The following is a 21,044-nucleotide window of genomic DNA, read 5'->3' as shown; positions in this document are numbered from 1 at the left end:
CTCGACTCGGGTCAGTCTAATGTGGTAACTTCGCGCATGCCCTCTGTAGGTTGCCGGGGTGTGATCACTTTGTGGCTAGGAATTTCTGTCTTATGAATCATTTGTGCTTCGTTGCGGGCAATGTACAAGTCCGATGAAAATTGTTACTTTTCTCATTTTTGTCTATTGGTCGACGCACTGTGCGCCGTATTAATAATATAAATTGCTAATTGTTAAGTTATTTAAATCATTATTTGATAAATATTTCTATATCTGCTGGTTACAAAATAATAAATAAATAAATAATGCAACATCTGAAAATATAAAATTTATTAGGAAGAAAAATTTACTGTTAATAATATAAAAGTCTTTGGTTTTCTTCAATATCACTCACTATTAGTACTAGTCCTACGTAATACGTTCCTCACCGTAGAAATTTAAGTTAGTTAGTCCTCTTTTAGCACCAGAATTATTTCAATGCATCCCAGGACACTTTTCAATTTCAGTCACGGAGCATAAAGAATTTGTCCAAAGAGATCTGTAAGTCCAAGACTGTCCCACGGAAACGCGGACGTTCTGGTAATCTTGACTCCTAAGGAAACTCAAATAACCTATGCTTCTAGATACAAGCATTGTGTTTTCTCTACAGTAAGAATGTTGGTAATTTGTGTTTTGCTTAGTAATTGCTACTTAGATCATGAAAGTCGCCGTAAAAGTACACTAAGCTTATATCCTGGCAGTTTTCCTTGAACCCTTCTATGCAAGTTACAACTCTAGCATAAAAGAGAATGAAACATGCTTTTAAGTTATCATTGGAAGGAACAATCTTTGACTACGAGACATCAATAAATGAAAAACTAGTAGAACGACTACTAATGGAACACAAGAAAAACAATATCTACCTATAGAAGCTAGAGGGCATATATTCATAAGATATATGTTCGTTAACTTCCTTTAGTGTGTGTGTGTGTGCAGGGGGCAGAAAGATTTTATACTATATTTCGATTGAAAACAACTAGGAGTATTTTTTATTAATAGAAAAGATTACACTTTCTAGTGTAAGCGTTTGATTAATCTGAATTTTTCTTCAAACATGACAAATTATTTGCACAGCCCTACCTGCAAACAGCATGCGTTTCGACATTATTTAAAAACTGGTCAGCATATAAGCCTTATTCGATCCTAAAAGAAACTAATAGTACTTTACATCACACTATGCTATGTGAAGATATGCGCAAGGCAAGTTAGACCTTTAAACGAAAAAAAAAAAAAAAAAATGAAACGAAATATTTGAGTTTTACGTCCCACGTTTATGTCGGCTAGGCTAAAGGAGACCGTGATTATGAGAAATGGTGGAATGAAGAGTTTGGCAGGAAACGCGAGAACCCGAGGAAACCCACGCACACGGTGATTGTCCACCATAAAGTTCACTTGAGGAGCTGGGATTGAACCCGGGACCCCCATGCACCAGAAGACATTTAAACGGACATCATACAATTGTTTTCTCAAAAGAATAAATTACTATACTTTTAACAAAACAATTACATTTGCATGGTTAATGAATGTTTTAAGCTAGATGGCTTTCATGCTACCTGTATCACGGATATCTTCGATTTGAGTGAGACAACAGATTAGACTTTACCCGGAATGACATTTTCGTCGCTGGTAAGAAAATATAAAGAAAATTTTTGCTTTTACTGCAACACTTTTCATTACAATATGGTCTTTCACACACACAAAAAAAAACTTAGTGTGTGTCATGTATTAGAAAATGATCTACCATGTTTCTCACACAAGTAAGGCTTGTCATTTGCGTAAAGTAATAAATGGTTCCTTAAGAGACATTCTCGTACAAATGATCAACCACATTCTTCAGAGCATGTCTTACTCTCTTGTGAACTAACAATTGCGTCCCTAAACACTTACGTTTTGTAGATGTCTGTTCAGATGTCTCATCACTTCCCTCTTGGTATAGAACGGTTTGTCGCATATCTTGCAATTATACTGTTTGAGATTGTCATGAATTAATAAATGATCACTCAAGTTAGTTTTCCGCAAGAATGCTTTGCCGCATTTTTCACAGGAATATGGTCTTACGTTTCTATGAGTTAATAAATGTGCTTTTAAATTAAAACTCTGTGTAAATGATCTACCACATTCATTGCAAGAATGTGGTTTCAATCCCGTGTGATTCAATAGATGTTGCCTCAAATAGCACCTCCTGGAAAACAACTTCCCACATTTTTCACAAGCGTATTGTTTCATACGTGCGTGGGTTTTTAAATGTGTAGTCAGATAATTCTTGATCGTAAATGACTTCCCACATTCTTCACATACATAGGGTTTTACACCAGTATGAACCGACACATGATTTAATAATGCACGCTTATCTGTAAATGACTTTCCACAGTCATCACACACAAAAACTTTTACACCTATTTGAGGAATTAAAGGATTTTCGCTTCTATGAGTTAATAAATGATTTCTCAAATAGTCTTTTCGTCTAAACGCCTTAGGACATTTGTCACAAATGTACGGCGTTAAACCTGTGTGAAGAGACAAATGGTATACAAGGTTGCACCTATGGTTAAATGATTTACCACATTCTTCGCAAGAAAATGTTTTCATTTCTGGGAGGAACATTGGATGTTTATCTTCAGCACTTACGCGATGATTACTTTTGTTGCGTGTGTTTTGGAGTTCATTATTCGTAATATTTCTATCGTCCTCAATATAATTCCTAGAAGAAAAAGACAGAAAAAAATATAATGCTACGACTGATACATCAAACAAAAAATGTAATTTTCTTAAATTAACTTTAATCGTAAACATTTCCCTATCATCCTTTAAATAAAGTAACATATAGAAAAAAAAACGACAATGCTCTGATTGATGCAATACACCGGACGTGAGAGTCGACTTACGACCAATTTCGGGTATGACTGTCCGGTCGTTAGCAGTAGCATGCCGTGGCAAATCAGCGCCTGGGGCAATATGCGACGCCCCCCCCCCCCCGTACATATGAGTAAGGTCGACATACCAGCCAGGGTAAGAAAATTTTCAAAAATAAATCCTGCTTTTCCTTGAAATTGAGCACTTTTTATTACTTTTTCCCTTCCATTTTATATATATTTCCTTTTTCTCCCGAATTTTGCGCCCTCTTACTTCGGCGCCCGGGGCCTTCGCCCTGCTCGTCCCCCCACCGGCACGATACTGGTCGTAAGTCGACCACATTGTAGCCTATTATACAATCCAGTATAAAATACCATTTTGACCATCATAGGTTTCATATACAAAACCGTTTATATTTCTATAATCGTAGTAGCAGCAGCTTTTCTATATTAGTGATACACCTATTATTATTTCTCTTATTATCATTAGCAAATGCACCCAAGTGTTACTGCATGCAATATTTTATGTTGCTCCTTCTGTCTTTTTCATATTTTTTGAACTCGAGGTCTCGCACGAAATTTGAACAGCTCGTATAGGCATCTCAGTGAACCACCCCGTGACTTTCTTACCTTCTAAGTCAAATAAATAAATAAATTTAAAAAAAACGCTGGTGCACGTGTTTTACTCTCGCACTACCTAGGTACTTTTTGCAACGCGGACTACCAAGAGGGGTCATTTTGTACCCACCTGTTAAGATTATGTGTCTCGCAAAAGAAACAAATTAGAAACTCTCACAAAAATCTAGTGACTGAACAGTACTGCCATCTAGGAGTGGCACTCCTAAATGTCAGTCACATATCGTACCAACGGGGGGAGGGGGTACTTTGTCCCCACGAACTTAAACTAGTAAACTTATGAAACACACTAATGTTCAATTTGCACTACTGTAAGGTATACGCTTTAGCTAAACATGTTGAGCAAATACCATTTTTTTACAAGTTCAAAGAAATGATTAGAAGGGTGATTACAAAAAAAAAAAAATATATATATATATATAGTGAGGTGGGAACAAAGTTTAACCCTCCCCCAGTGGTAGTGCGAGGGTTAATTTTTTTTGAATGAAATGTACCAATACCAAATTTCATGTTTTTGATCCTTGAGGGATTCCGAAATCTATATACAGTGAAACCTGTCAACTTGGCCAGCTCTCTAAGTTGGCCACCTGCTTATCTTGGCCTAGTTCGTCTTGAACCTGCATCTTCCCATAAGACATTCGTTACTTACTACTCTATAAGTTGGCCACCTGTCTATCTTGGAAGTTGGCCACACTGAAGCAATGTTTACCCTATGATAATAATAAATTTACCTGCGTATCTTGGCCACGAAAAATACAGTTTTGTTATTTTTCTTAACTCTTTCGAATTCCCATATGAGAGGCAGATGTTCTGTATTTGTGACTGGACACAAAGAAGCATAGATTCGCACAATTTGTTCTTGGAGGTCAATGGCCATAACACTACCCTCATAAAAGGGTGGTGAAGGAAGATGTGAATAAGAAAAAGCACGTACAAGAATTCAGGAAATGGTTGTACGTATTTGTTTACCCTGTCTGTTTTGGTAAAACCATTAGCTATATCGGTTCCTTTCATCAGTGGGAAGCTTTAGTAATTCCGGAAAATTCTCAAGGTTAAAGCTCAATTGTCATTTATTGGCACCTGACTGCATGTCAAAAGGTAGCGGAGGTTTTGAGATATGAATTTCCTCAAGATTTTCTCAAAACATCTTTTGCTCCGAGGGAAACCTTCTAGCTCATTAACAAGAGGTAGTTAACTACAATATTAGAATGTGCTTATCTGCCAAAAGGACTAAAGCAAATATGTCTAGAATGAACCACCATTCAGTAACAACTGAAAAGAAGTCATACAAATTGCATATGAATTTCTCAATTTATAACTTAGCTTTTCTTGTTTTCAATCTGAATAACTCAGTGTGCTATAATATCAATTTCAATAAACTGCGTACATACACTTCTATTTCATCGTTGTTTGTGTTATTGTGTTTTCAATCCGAATAATCCAATGTACCAGACTAGTTTTCAGGAAGAGAAAGGTATGCATATATATTAAACATACTATCAAGAGCGCCGATCCTGGGGGGACCGAGGGGGCCCGGCCCCCAAAGCTCATGTGGCCCTTATTTTATTTATGAGTATACAATATTTGGTATAATTTGAGTGCAATTTGTCTTAAAATCTTCATATTTATACCTTCTGCATCTGAATGGGCCCCCTTAAATTTACAGAGAAATCGGCGCTCTTGCATACTATAGTAATATTTTCTAGTACTGTATATTTTTATGATTACTCTATATACATTATTTATAAGCAGCTGTCGTGCCACTGCTTATTAAAATTTTACAATCAAGTGATACTTGAAATCCTATTCTAAAAATACACAAATCACACTTATTTTCTGTAAGTTGGCCACTTTTCGATGGAACCGATGGTGGCCAACATAGACAGGTTTCACTGTATAACATAATAACTGCAATTCCCATAACTCTCCTTCCCCCTTTTCCACGTCGAACTTCTATAAAATGCTTCCTTAGTGGTATCTCCCATTACAAATCCTTTCTACTATCCCATCACAAATCCTATGTACAGTGAAACCTATCTATGTTGGCTACCATCGGTTACATTGAAAAGTGACCAACTTATAGAAAATAAATGTGATTGGTGCATTTTCAGAATAGGATTTCTAGTATTATTTGACTGTAAGATTTTAATAAGCAATGGCACGACAGCTACTTTTAAATGATGAATATAGAGTAATCGTAACAATATACAGTACTAGAAAAAAATACAGTATGTTTAATGAGCTACAAGTGTTTCCCTCGAAGCAAAATATGTTTTGAGAAAATCTTAAGGGAGTTCGAATCTCAAAACTTCCGCTACCTTTTGACAAGCCTTCAGGTGCCAATAGTCGACAATTGAGATGGTTAGCTTTAACCTTGAGAATTTTCCAGAAGCTCCCTACTGATGAAATGAGCCGATATAGCTAATGATTTTACCAAAACAGACAGAATAAACAAATAAGTACAACAATTTCCTGAATTCCTGTACGTGCGTTTTCTTATTCACAAGTTCCTTAACCATCCCTTTATAAGGGAAGTGTTCTGGCTATTGACCTCCAAGAACAAATCGTGGGAATTCATGCTCTTTGTCTCCGATCACACAAATACAGAACATCTGCTTCTCATATGGGTATACGAAACAGCTAAGAAAATAACAAAACGGTATTTTGCGTGGCCAAGCTATGCAGATTAATTTATCATTATTATCATAAGGTAAACATTGCTTCAATGCGGTTAACTTCCAAGATAGACAGGTGGCCAACTTACAGAGTAATAAGTAATGAATGTCATGAGAAAATGCAGGTTCAAGACGAACCAGGCCAAGATGAACAGGTGGCCAAGTTGAGAGTTTTTACTGTACTATCTAAATTTTTATTTTCTTGCTCAAGAAGTTTAGCTTAGGTGTTGATAAGTAAGTCAGTCAGGACTTCTTTTATATTTACTAGCTGTTTCCCGAAGCTTTCGGCCCCTGTACATTATAAGTTAAAATCGTCCGTAATTAAGAGTTGTAATTGTTTACTTTAAAAAAAAAAAAAAAAAAAAAAAAAAAAAAAAAAAAAAAAAAAAGCCCTGAACTAACTTACGGTTTGCTTAAACCTACATATGGCTACTGTCATTGTGGTAATATTGAACAGTGAACTATATTCACGTTCAGTATCATCACTATTCATTTTCAAATAATTAAACTGAAACAATACAGACTAAGTTGTGGCATTTAAATCGTCATATTTTGCTATACAGAAAGACACAAATATTAATGCTGGGGGCACGGTAGCTCAGTAGTAACGCGTTCATCTCTGATGCGGGGATCCCTGGTTTAATCCCAGCTCGCGCCAAGTGGGCTTTGTGGTGCGCAAACATGTTCATGGGTTTTCTCGGGGTTCTCTCCTTTCCTCCTCTTTATTCATTCCACCTTTCAATCATCTCTCATCATTACCATCTCCTTCAGCCTAGTCAGCATAAACGTAGGACGTAAAACTGAAAGATTTCATTTTACAAATATTAATGCTCACATTTAATATGGTTACGTCCTTGTCCTATTTTAAAATTTGCAATTATATCGTCACAACAGTTTTAAAACTGCAAATAGCCTGCACGCTAACGCCATTTACTGACGTCAGGCAGCACCATAGCGGAGCGGTGAGTGTTAATAATTAGGAATTTGCGTTACTCACAGACGGGGACTTCGTTTTATAATAACGGTAAGTCGTTGATAGTAATAACCACCTAATCCAACCTTTACACTAGTCGTAAGTTGATGACTACCACGCTACATTAACTTGATATCATGAACATTTCCGTGTCTTCCTTTGAAATCATAATAATGATTTCCTCCAACAATTTCTTAGGCTAACAAGTATTCACACAAACTGTAGCTATTCGTGATAATGATTGTCCTGGTATCAACTAAAGTAGTGTAAGAGCCAATAGGTCAAATTAAAGTTTTCTGTACAATCCAACAGCCTACATATCACATTTCTCTCGTGCAACATTTAATTTCGAAAGCGCCTACATCGTCAAATTGCGAAAAATATATAGAGAGCCCTCGATTTACGTAAACAGATCGTTTCATGCACACATTGCGTGTGTCGAATTTTTACCCTAACTTATGTTTTTCCACAAACACGCATTAAAAAAAAAAAAATACTGTTTAATAATACTATAATGCAGAAACTCAAATCCATAATGCTTTATACACAATGTTTCGCACAGATTATGACAGGTCCGGCACGTAGTTGAGTCTCTCAAAACAGAATTTAATACTACATCTCACTTCGGAAGTAAGATGTCAGTTTGAATAACGGTATTTCTTGCTCACTTAATTGTTTCTTCAGTGAAAATAAAAACATCTTATCAAAGCAATGGAGGTAGTAAAACAAAATACACATTTGTTATGATTAAAACCAACATGATTTTTATGGTAATTTCAGAATTGTAAGGTCAGTTTGTTATTTCTACGAATTCTTCTAATATACTTGAATGTTTGCATTAATTAGCAGCAGTTAACTATCCACAAGGAATATATATTCAACAAGGTATCATTACATTACATGTACTCAGCTTTTTATGTTGTATAAGATATGAGAAACTCGGGGAAACATAATGATATGTCACATTTTCTAATGTTTGACGAAACTGTAAAAGAAAGTTCAACATTCCCATACAATTCACTGCAATGACACATACCAAACAAGCTTTCCCTGCCATCTGCAGGCGTATTTCCGAACTATCGGTACCTACATACTGTTCTGAGGTTCGATGCTAACCCACTCCTAATAACTCGATTTCACACAAAGTGGCGCTTATCATTGTGTTAGCCCGAGCCGCTTATACAGGGTGTAACAAAAAGGTACGGCAAAATTTCAGGAGTGGATTCGTTATGGGCAGACAAGCAAAAAAAAAAAAAATCATATGACCATATGTCGGGAAATGCATTGTTACAGAGTTACGACCATTGAGCCGTCTGACAGTGTGAAATAGTCACATTCTGGTCACCCCTCAATGTAACTCAATTTACACATAAATAACTAAGCCCCTAATTAAGCTAGGAAGATAATTTTGGTAGCAATGTCTTTCTGAAGGATGAAGCTCTCCGCCGATATGCATTTTATGAGTATACCACCAAGGGGGAAGGAATGTCATTCCCAAAATCCTGATGGAAAAAAAAAATGTATTTACTCCCCTCCTCCGCCATGGTACCCCCCCCCACTTACATAAAATACATATCGGCGGAAAGCGTCGTCCTTCAGGAACACATAGATACCAAAATTATTTCCTAGCTTAATTAGGGGCTTATTGAGGTTTAAATTGAATCACATTAAGCAGCGACCAGAATGTGACTATTTTACACCGTCAGGCGGCTCAATGGCCGTAACTCTGTAACGATACATTTCCCCACATATGGTCATATGAACTTTTTTGCTTGTTTTCCCATAAAGAATCCATCCCTGAAATTTTGCCGTACCTTTTTGTTACGCCCTGTATATTTTCAGACTTAATATTTACTATTTCACGTATAACTGAATTGGTCATTATAAATGATTAGACATGCAAAGTAAATCTATATATATATATATATAGGGTGTTCCTAAACAAAACGGACAACGTTTGGGAGCTGATTCCTGATACCAGGATAAGACAAAAAGCATAGACCAATCTGGGCGCACAAACGCTTCCTTTCGGAGTTATTGGCTGCCGAAACATGAAAAAATGAACTTTAAAGGTCCATAGCTCGAAAATTATGGAGCCTACCGGAGTCGGGTCGAGACTTCACTTCGGAACTAGTATGTGCCGTATCCAAATATCTATGTTTCAGAATCCCGTGTTACTTACGCAACAATTTTTATAGAGATAGTTGGTGAGTAAATCAAATTATATGCCCGTAGCCAAACTTCTTCTATAAAAATTGCTGTGTGAGTATCTTAGGATTCTGAAACATGTATTTTTGGATAGTGCACACATTAGTTCCTAAGCGAAGTCTTGACCCGACTACGGTAGGTCCCACGTTTTCGGATCCATGGACCTTTAAAGTTCATTTTTTTTAATGTTTTCGGAAGCCTGTAACTCCGAAAGGAAGCATTTGTGCACCCAGATTGGTCTATACTTTTTCTTATCTTGGTGTTAGGAATCAGCTCCCAAACGTTGTCGGCGTTGTTTTGAAACACCCTGTATAAAGTAAATCTATCTAACTATATATATTTAATTGAACCTAATATAACATAAGAAACCATGAACTCCTTAATCTTAAAACTTGTCCTGACAATTGTTTCCGCAAATACAGTACATCAAAATTTTAGTTTTCAAGAGTAAGACTTTAGTTTTCAATTACAAGTAATATTTATTTTCAAATAACAAATAAGAAATTACCTTTCATGTTCGCATTCGTCAGTTTCAAACATTGTGTTTACTATAGTATTACTTGACACAGAGCCAGACTCTTCATCCGGAATAGCATTCCAATCTTCTATTTTAAATTCATCAATGCACAGAGTTGAATACGACAAACTCGTTTCTGTTTCAGATTCTGGTTTTACTACTTGCATTTCCGAAGTTAAAGTCGTGGGATACTCTATAATTTTACACTTCAACAGATTGTCAGAGAGTAGCAAGTCATCCTCTGGATCATTTTTAATTTGGGAATCGTTTGTTTCCAAATCACAAACTGACTCACGTTCTGGACAATTTGCCATGATGAATTCCAATTTCTTTGCAGCTTCTATTTAATAGCATAAGTCTTCAATATGCATGGACATGAAGTTTAGTTTAAGAATTTCTGTGCAACAGCGCCTAGAAAAAAAGAGAGAGGAAAAAATAATATCCTTTTGACAAATCCATTTTTTACGTTTTAAGTTTTTACTCCTCTTCTTCACCAAAACGCTCTCACCACATTTATCATATTCATAAATTCCATCAAATCAGCGCCAAATTTAAGCTGGTTATTACTAGCATATTGTTTCAATACTATTTATATGTGTTCAATGACATGGTATAAATTTGGCCGATATCAGGCATCAATCACGGTGCAAACGGAAAAAGAAAAGAAAAAAAGTATTTGCCCTGAACCTTGGATAACATGTAGGCTCCGAACATGTGAATTCTGGAAGTAGAATACGTGAGCTACACGGTAGCCCACAGAAGAGTAGCTGGACAGAATAATATTAAAGATGAGCAAATAGCTGTGTGCAGATCTCTGAGAAATTATGGCTGACGCCAGTGTGCCATCCAATGCGTAATTGTTTAGCACCTTATAAGACCTGATTCCGTCTGCCGCCGGCTTGCCGCCCGATGTCCCGATGTACAGTTGTTTAACTGGAATTTCGTATAGTGGACAGTAATCAAGCGGTTATGGCTCCCTTGTTTCCCGGATTTATCCTGTGATCTTTCTATTTGGGGGTTCTTCAAGCAGGTGTATGGAAATAACACCCGAACTTTGTCACAGAAATATTAGCATGTACGAAATTTGGTCACATTTGAACTATGTAGAGACAAACTGCACGGTCGAAATGGCTTACCTTATTTTAATCAAGCTTGGAAAACTATTCAGTTGTCAGAACCTCCAAAATCGAAATTTCGGATACTCGACACAAGAACAAACATCAATGGAAGAACATAATGGCAGTTTTAGCGAATGTTTTAGCACTGTTTGATGCGTAAGTGTTGTGGGACGAAATGTCGATCTGTTTATTTCCCCACATAATAGGCGAAAATTCGTCGTCGTTCCTGCACAGTTCGGTGAGTCCAAGCTCTTGGTCCATTCTCGACGTTAATTTAGTCAAGTGATAAAAGCAATCTTGTACACGAGTTCAATTTCTAAATTCGCCTTTACAGCCTACAATGCAGCTATTTTAAAACCCATAACAACAGTTCAGGGGCCGATATCAATCAGCTTCCGGAAAGAGCCAATTAAATAGGTAAATTTAAACGAATATATTTGGTCTAGGAATTAATTCGTGCGGGTGGACAAGAGATGGCGCAACGAACGGAGCGTCCCACAGTTCCGTGTATCCACACATGTGTTGCAAACCCCTGTCATCGCGTATCGTTCGTAGTATAGGGCAGTGGATTAAAGCGTCAACAACACCAGTTTGTAGTTGAGTGAACATGGCGCAATTTGTGCCTGATAAAGTGTTTTTGCGGGGTGTCCTGCTGCATTACTTTAACATGCAGAAAAGTGCGACTGAAAGTCATCGTATTTTGGTGGAAGTGTATGGTGACCATGCTCTAGCTGAGCGAACGTGTCAGAAGTGGTTTGCACGGTTTCGAAGTGGTGATTTCGGCTTGGCAGACCAAGAGCGAGCTGGACAGCCAAAAAAATTTCAAGACGAAGAATTGACAGCATTGCTCGAGCAGGATTCGTGTCAAACGCAGGAACAACTTGCAGCAGCATTAGGCGTTGATCAAACAACAGTCTCCAAACGCTTGAAAGCCATGGGAATGATTCAAAAGATGTCACATTGGGTTCCACATGAATTGAAAGACAGAGACGTTGAAAGACGAAAAACCATTTGCGAATTGCTGCTTCAACGACAGAGCAGAAAGGGGTTTCTGCATCGAATTATTACGGGTGATGAGAAGTGGATCCATTACGAGAACCCTAAACGAAAAAAGGCCTGGGTGAAACCAGGTGAACCAGGTCCATCACAACCAAAACGAGATATTCACTGTGCAAATGGTGGGATATGAAAGGTGTGGTGTACTATGAGCTGCTGCAACCGGGTGAAACTATGAATGGAGAACGTTATCGACGACAATTAATGCGTTTGAAGCAAGCTCTGGCCAGAACACGACCAGAATGGGAGAACAGACATGATAAACTTATTGTTCAACATGATAACGCTCGCCCACATGTCGCAAAACCGGTCAAAACCGGTTTAGAAAATGTCGGATGGGAAGTTTTACCCCACCCGCCGTATTCACCAGACGTTGCTCCTTCGGACTACTACTTGTTCGATTGCATGAACAACGATTTGATTGGACAGCGGTTTACTTCTTCAGAAGATATCGAAACATGGGTCTCTGACTGGATCGCTTCCAAGGATGAGGACTTCTTTCGCCACGGAATTCGTACATTGCCTGACAGATGGGCGAAAGTGGTGGCTAGCGATGGACAATATTTTTCTTAAGGTATTTATGTATTTTGTGTTTGTACTACAGCTTCAATGTGTGCGTACCAACCGCACGAATTAATTCCTAGACCAAATATATAACACTTATTGTATTGTTACGACTTATACTTTGTTTCTTATACTGTACTGTTTTCCTCTTTTCATTGCATTATGTTCTAAAAGGTGCCAATCATTTCCAGTAACAAAATTATCTACGTGCTAATATTTTTATAACAAAATTTCCGCAGCCCATATCCCCTATACTCTGGTTGACTGCAGCAAAGAGTATCATGACCTATATCATCTGGAGCATCACTATAGACAGTATCAGCCAATATGCTGCGAGAAGCATTTTCAGCATCTCTTGGAACATTCAGGTAAGCCAATGTTTACATTTTCCTATCTTTCGGCCCGTATCCAGTATCATCACGCCGGACTTTATGTCGGCCATCCTGTATCACAACCAGCCATAAAATACTAACAGATTCGTGAGTGTGAAATTACGACAAAGAATTTCGGCAATAAAACTGAAGCCAAAATCGAAAGCAACTTTTGTGTTGGGAGATTGATGAACATGTCCAATATTATGTTAGGAGTAATAATAATTTAAAATTCGCAGGATGCATATCATGACCAAAATAATTATACTACTATGACTAAGAACGGGGTTAACGAGGCGTAGGAAGAAGACATAATACTGTTAAAAAGCATAGGACATGTGAAAACGGAAAGAATGTATATTGAGCTTTCACTGAATTCAAAGAAGTAAAATTTAAAGAATACACAAAGGAAACTGTTAAGATTACAAGGCTTCAGAATTCACATTGTCATCGTTGATTGACTGTGTTGTTTCTTCTGCGGCAATTTTGATATCAAGAGGTGTGTACATTCACGGGATCCAAAAGACGCTGATGCATTTTCCACGACGCACCAACTTCTTCAACCAAAGGAGATTCATAATTTGCAGATAGATCTATACGCTTCGAACCAGGGGCGGATCCAGGACCGACTTCTGGGGGGGCGGTGGGTTGTCATACTGCTACTTTTAAGGGCTCCAAACTTTGGGATGGGTTTTATTTATATATATAAAATAAGAAAGTCTCCTCTTCTGGGGTGACGATCGCCCCCCCTGGATCCGCCCCTGCTTTGAACCTACCGTGCAAATGTGTGACGGATGCCGCTAAAAGATTAAAACAACAACGCTTAGAAGAAAGAAAAAAATAGTGGGCAATCTACTTCCGTGACTTAACTATTAAATGGTATTGAATAAGAAAATCGTCAGGTTAGTCTTCAGAAAAATTCGGATGTCGAATTTGCGACATCTACAGAGTTATAATTTCGACTGAATAGAAGTTCGTCACACTTACATATATACTATACACAGAAAAGCACATAGGTTGTATAACTTGTTTTCTCAATTACATGAAAAGACAGTTGTCAAAATAGTTAAAGGAAATAGCATCTTATTTTCCTTGCGCAAATCTACCCTAAAAACCTCAAACCTACTAATGTTACATTGAATTCTAGAAAATTTCTCATTCAGATAATAGTTTCGATTGCATCAAACCCACACACTTTCTCCATTATCATGCTCAGCTATGTTGCATTTACAGTCTGCACGGAAGCTCCAAGGTCGCCTAGTAACTAACAACATAGGAAAGAACTGGTATATGAGAATAAAATCTACTGAATAAAGCATATTATAAATGGTAATATTCAACTTAAAATCAAATAAAATAAAAAGTATACAGGTATCCAACTAAAAAAAAGACCACGTATACAATCTCTTGAAAGAATCTGTATTCAGGAAAATTGCAGTGCTAGTAAAGACATATAGTAAAACCAGTAACAGACGAGAATATAAAGAATGCCCGGAATTAATATTTAAAATCTATATAAACGGTCTTCACATTATTGCCTTCAAAATATCACTGTTCGATTCAAACAAGTTTCACTAATAAAATACCGGTACCCTACTTCCTTTAACACGTTCACTGCTACTATACCGATAGTGTAAATCCTATGATTCAGATCAGAGCCGATAGCAGCAAATGTGGTAAATCTGCTAAAATTCTCACATATGTAGCATTAAAATTAGTTAATGTATTTGTCTTAGTTCATGTTTAGCCTTGACGTTTTAAAACCTAACTAATGGATTTCGAATAACATAAATTGAAAAAAAGCTACGTAAACTTTTCGCTACTAAGTTGCGAAGTTTACTACCATTACAAACAATTCGAGATGTAGTTTCTAGCGGAAGCGTCTTTTATTCACACCGTTGCGGTATTTGATACAAATCGATTCAGATTTATTTTTAAAATTGCTTTATTGTTTGTAGTTTTATCAATGATAGTAAGAAATGTAACAATTTAAAGTTATTAATTTTCAAATCTGTAACTCTCAAAGAATCATAATTTGATATATAAACGGTTTTACTCATACTTTGTTTCCAGGGTATATTTATTTATTAAATTTGAAAGTCTTTATCAATATTTCCTTGCTGATAGACTGGTTATATATGGGTGTTTACAACAAGTGCCATTAGGAACACTGCACAACTTTTGTACTAACAGAAAATATACATATCGATCTTCACAATAGTGTAATAGTGTGTAACCCTAACCCCAGAAGCAAATCTGATTTTTTTTTTTTTTAAACAAAGTATGGATTTCATTTACTTGTTCCCCTCATAAGAAGTACCACAGAAAGTTAGGGAACTTACGTACATGTCACCAGCTTAAGAGCAACTGAAGATGCCCGTGCGCGTACAAATGATTTCAAATTTGACCCTATTTTTATTTACCTGAATATATGGCGTGAGTGTATGCTGTACATTTATCCAAATTTCAATTGAAACTTAGGTTGCGTCTTATATTCGCGAATAAATTGACATTTATTACATAGTACGCTGTTAAAAATGTGATGAGTTCTCATTCTGGAATAACGATAACGTATCGTTCAAACTGCCTTCATTGTAGATACGATCGTTCTGGGAGCGAACTGGGTAGCGCAGTCGTTAACGCATCGGCACGGTACGCCGAAGATGCAGGATTCAAGTCTCGATCCAGTCATACAATGCTGTAATCTTATCCAAGAACAACATTACCGAAACTTACCTTAATTTTTCAGTAATGATACTACATTTTGTATGTGTACTGTACTTATGATAAAATATGTACCTCATTACGGTGACCTTAAAGTGGCCCTCATTAAGGTAATGTACTATTTTAAGGCGGCGCAATTTACAAAATCTACTGAAGAAATATTTGAATTCATTTCACAATAGGATTGTGTTGAAGTAATCAGAATATATCGAGGGCTTATCTTTCGTATGTATAATAAGGTAGAAATACTAACGTGTGCTCCTTACTACGTAGTACTCGATAAAGAAGAAATTATGAAGTGAAATATAATGTAAAGGCAGTCTACAAAGTGTTAATTTAAGTCCCGCACAGCTGTGCCACGTGTTTTTATGCTATATAGAATGTTTCTTCCCACTGTTCCTGATTATGTGTATACCCACCGTCGCTGAAGCATCTCCGCACGGACCTCTTCCCCGACTCGAGTGTTAACAGCGTACTTTTAGTAGTCGCCTAGCACAAATTGGGTTGTGTTTTTAAGTTGATTCGTGTTTTATGCATTGAGGTTTTGGCAAGCTTTTACTGACTAAACCATTCACTGGAACTAATTCATCTGATCTGGTTCCCAGAGCAGTTCACGAATCATTTCCTCGAAACAGACAATCTGTTACAATGAACTCACTCCCAGACTAGTCTGGAGAATAAAATCATTTAAGCAAATGCTTACTAAACTGGTCCGGGAAGCGATTCTGAAACAATTCATTACTTCAGCAAAATGCGCATTACAAAACAACCACAGATAAAACTAAATTATTTTAAATGAAGTGAAAATCAGCATCTAAATTAACCTAACCAAACCCAATCCAGTATAAATATTTCAAACTATCCACAATTTTTAACTACGATATCTAATTCTCAAGTGATTTAGAAAAAAAGTGAAGATGTGGAAAGTTTATTTTCAAAACTACATAGAGGGTTACTGCTCCCCAAAACTCCCGTGGAAACGAAAATAGCTTGATAAAATAAACGGTGTCAAAACAGATTTCCTAATTTTAAAAATAAAAATGAAAAACTAAAACAAATCCTCTTATAACAAACAAGTAAAACTAAAAATGGTCCGCTCATACCATATGTCGGAAATAGCTTCAGCATTCAACAACAACCATCACAGGTTTTCTCTAACTCAATTAAACCACACAATACCACTAAGCATTAACAATTAATGTCTGAATCTAATGCAAACTTATTTAAAAAAGACTAATTCAAACTCTTACCACCAAATCCATTAAACGTTTTGTCAGTCCAGGTTTTCCAATGCTAATGATAAAAATACGAACAGCAGTTACCACAGTAGCAAACATCGAGTGTAGGACAAAATCCAAGCGGACAAAATCCAAGAGGACAAAATCTAAGCGGACAAAATCCAAGCTATATTCTGGTAAGGCGGACAAAATCCAAACGGATAAAATCCAAGAAGCAGTATCATGTGCGTAGCTGTGGTATATGCCTATGAACACCCTAATTAAATTGTATGTTTGTTTCTTTCTTCAATTGTAATTTATTCTCAAGTTTTATCTGTAATTCTTCAATTTATTGAAATAATATTTCATTTACATTTAAAGAACTGAAAATCCAATAAAATATGTAAGATTGACACAGTAAGAGTGCAGATGAGCTTTAATTACTCATAAAATAGTCTGGTCACTGCTAGGACATGCCCAGGTGAATCCAATTTAGGGTGATCAGAACTATTTTGACTAAAAAGAGTATACTCACATAAATTAACCAGAAAATGAAAGCACTGGCTAATATCAGAGATAACAAATAACAGCAAAGCAGCCCAGTCTTAAAAAGAGTACACTACTTACTTAATTCTATTATATTTATTGAGAATTAAAGTAAAAATAAAATTAAAAAGATATAATTTAGATATAAAAAATACTTCTCTACCCTCAAAGCATCTACTTCAGTTACAATTGTCAAAATAACCAATAATATATACATTTTTATTTAGTTTGTCTAGACACATTTTCACATTTCGATTTTCTAGATAACACTTGTACATTATTTAATTCACACACATTATTACATTATTAAAAATACACACTTCATATTTCATAATTATTTGTTTCGAAATATACATAAAACACTACCAACAAACAAATCAAGACTTCTGTATGCCACCTCATAAGAATTGAATTAAAATACTCCAATGATTGGTCTCACAATAATATGCTGATGTCTTAAATGTATTATACTGTGTATATATTGAGAAGAAAATACATACTTTTATAATGTATTTGTACACACATAATATTTTTACATACTTTCATATGGATGTGATAAGTAATTAAAGCTCATCTGCACTCTTACTGTGACAATCTTACATGTTTTATTGGATTTTCAGTTCTTTAAAAGTAAATGAAATGTTATTTCAATAAATTGAAGAATTACAGATAAAACTTTAGAATGCATGACAATTGAAGAAAGAAACAAACATGCAATTTAATTAGGGTGTTCACAGGAACATATCACAGCTGTGAACATGATACTGTTCCTTGGATTTTATCCGCTTGGATTTTGTCCGTCTTGTCAGAATTTAGCTTGGATTTTGTCTGCTTGGATTTTGTCCGCGCCCCGCAAACATCATATGACCGTGCATGATAGACAAACTCCTGGTGGAAAAAACAGGAACTACCTCCATCTTACCTAACCAAAGGCACAAACAGTTCTAGTAAGTGACTGAACCTATAAGAACAGTTTCCAGTCACTGTTTTAGTCAAAGTAAAGTCTTATCGTAGCTTTTGTGCCAAGTTATATTCTCCCTTACTGTGATAAGGTATAGAAACAAGTCTATAATTCCATTGACACATTGTTTTCGTTATTTCTGAATATGACAAAGTTTGCAGCACTGAACAGTTTAGATACAGTACTATTTTTTCCGCAATAATACAATATGGATACATACGCGTTAATGAACAAAGAAAGCAGAAAATTAACAAATATCTGACAATACAATTACAAAGAAAGTAGGGAAAAGAAATAGCAGTAACTGTGAGTAAAGTATATTAACATAAGTAATTAATAACGTTTAAAACATCTTTATGTTCCTCCAATCACGGGGGAACAACATCGGAACCTTAGCCAAATTTGTTCTACTTACGTCTCCTTTACTGTAAATATTAATTCCATTTTTCATGTAAGCTACGGGTGCTATCCTATTTTATAGAGACACAGTTTATATGCTGGAATATATGCTATATGGATCCGGTTTACGCATGCGGATCTTACCTGTAGCATGCGTAAACCGCAACAGTATCTGATACAAAGCCTACACTTGTAAGCACATACAAACGTACTGTTAAACATGGAAGCGATAACAGAAATGTTCTAAGTTGTGATTCTTAAAGATCAAAGTATCTGAAAGGTGTCCAAAAAGTATCCGATACGTTCCAGTGACCATCTGAAATAATGTACTGGCAGTGCTGATTGTGTTCGGAAACAGTGTTAGGGTGTGACGGGACTGATGTACAGAAAGAAATATTAATGTAAATGTTAAAGAAAGGTGCATTTTTACTTTGGTCATGTCATTCATTTTATTGGATTTGGTTCTTTTGATTCCGGTTTATTCAAGTGTGATGTAGTATGTCAGAAATGCGACGAGCATGACGTTAATATGCAAGAAATGAATCAGTCGATGACTTAACATGGTATGCAATAAAGTAACATGTAAAATAGAAGAAAGAATTTGGCAGTGGAAATGTACAGAGAAAAGGGTAGTTGTTCAGTATTGGGTGCAAAAACAGGAGAAATCAATTAACAGTGGTGTTCAAGTATTCAAGAAAGGGGGGAAGGTTCTAGAACACAGGTTCCCTCAAATAGGTTAACAGCTAGGTTGGTTGATTTATGTACCAAAGTTAATCATTCACATAGTATTGCCGAGCGAGTGAAGGCGGGTTAGAGCCCCGCAGGACACGTTGTTTTCTGTCTTTATTACAGCTAAGTGGGAAGGGGGACCTGTGTTCTAGAACCTTGTCAAGAAAGTATCGCACACATTTTTTGAAGGCAATAGGGGATCTGTACAAACCGCAAACGTAAGTGGAAGTGATTTATGCGAGAAAAGTAAGTGAATTGTTGGTAACGAAGACAGAATGTGTGTTCTGCGGAGCTCTAATCCGCCTTCACTCGCTCAGCAAGTTTGAATTAACCATGAAATCTAACTTAACGCATGAAATCATAAAAAGACTGAATAGGAATAAAATATCGAAAAAAAAAGTATTTGAAAATTCCAGTGGAAACTACATTAATTGTGCTTTCATATGTAGTTTACGCTTATACTTACTATCGCTGACGGTCGGCTCTCCTTGCTGCGCTCCTGCCCTGATTCGGTTAGATAGCATTCGTTTTTTTTGTGGCACCTAGCAAAATTTGTTTTGTATTTACCGCGCCTAAAGTGCATTAACTATTCTTAGGAAACACTATTTAAAGCAGTAAGAATGAATTTCTTAAGAGAAGTACGTATGCTCAAGAATATATGTATGTTCCCATAAAATAGGACAGCACAAAACTTTCTAATTCACATAAAGTTAATTCTATTCTCACACAAAGTTAATTCTTACTTTAAAATTCATTCACTTTGGCCTTTTGCGAGGAACCATTTCGTTAGGGGAAAGCCTTTATTCTGGATAGAATGTTTCTTCCAAGGTTTTTTGTCCTTCCAATATTTTAAATACCTCGTATAATCTTACGATGCCAACCAACCTCGAAAAATTTCTTCTTCTTCTTCGAAACAATATAAAATGGTTGTTCTTCTTCTTCTTCTCCTTCTTCTGCGATTGCAATTTGCCATAGCAAAGATCGCCCTACCGGCAATTATAGACGGTGTGATCAAAAGAAACAGATGAGGAATTGAGATGAATCTTTAGAGATGCTTATAAGATGCTAAATAACGTAGATCTTAGTAAATAAAGATAATAGGCATTAAGAACAGGTGGGGATAAGGTGAAAATGAACGAATCTACATCAAAAGGACCAGAACCGTGAAATTTATGAAGAATAGAGAGAAATTGCAGGCGATATTCTTGATAGAGAGGGCAAGAGAAAATGAGATGATCGATGGAGCCTGTATCGAGACCACAGTTACAAAGTGGAGTAGAACGTTTTCGGAGAAGATACAAGCGTTGGGGAGTATACAGAATGAGAAGTCTGTTACGGAGCGGAAAATAAAGGTAGGAGGGGGAGAAAGTATGTTGAATAAACCAAGATGGAGAGCGGAGAGAATAAGGATCTTACCAGTACCAACGTGCCTTTGTACAAGAGGCATTATAAGCAGTCCAGCGTTGATAATGAAGTGTAA

General features: G+C 36.4%; 1 protein-coding gene across 2 annotated transcripts; it reads right to left on the bottom strand.

Moving 5' to 3' along the window:
- Positions 1 to 294: 294 nt before the first annotated feature.
- On the bottom strand, positions 295 to 20,475 carry LOC145690349 (uncharacterized). Of its 2 annotated transcripts, none has more exons than XM_081765160.1 (3): positions 20,308 to 20,475; positions 9,871 to 10,290; positions 295 to 2,719 (listed from the first exon to the last, which is right to left on the bottom strand). In XM_081765160.1, exons 2-3 carry the CDS (start codon positions 10,191 to 10,193, stop codon positions 1,894 to 1,896), a joined length of 1,149 nt encoding a protein of 382 aa, XP_081621286.1. In that variant the 5' UTR covers positions 10,194 to 10,290; positions 20,308 to 20,475; the 3' UTR covers positions 295 to 1,893. The 2 variants fall into 2 exon arrangements, with proteins under 2 accessions (XP_081621286.1, XP_081621287.1); XM_081765161.1 differs by lacking the exon at positions 20,308 to 20,475 and adding an exon at positions 20,031 to 20,301.
- Between the last annotated feature and the right edge of the window lie 569 nt (positions 20,476 to 21,044).

This window comes from Thermobia domestica, chromosome 7 (genome assembly GCF_964235325.1).
Source record: "Thermobia domestica chromosome 7, izTheDome1.hap1.1, whole genome shotgun sequence".
NCBI classification, from domain to species: domain Eukaryota; kingdom Metazoa; phylum Arthropoda; class Insecta; order Zygentoma; family Lepismatidae; genus Thermobia; species Thermobia domestica.
The sequence above is the reverse complement of the archived record's forward strand: the minus strand, read 5'-3'. Positions and strand labels throughout refer to the sequence as shown.

Bases quoted from the DNA above. Each gene is read 5' to 3' on its own strand.
- LOC145690349 (XM_081765160.1), bottom strand. From the start codon at position 10,193: ATGGCAAATTGTCCAGAACGTGAGTCAGTTTGTGATTTGGAAACAAAC. The intron at 2,720-9,870 runs GTAATTTCTTAT...TTTTTCTTCTAG, and splicing joins GACGAATGCGAACATGAAAG to GAATTATATTGAGGACGATA.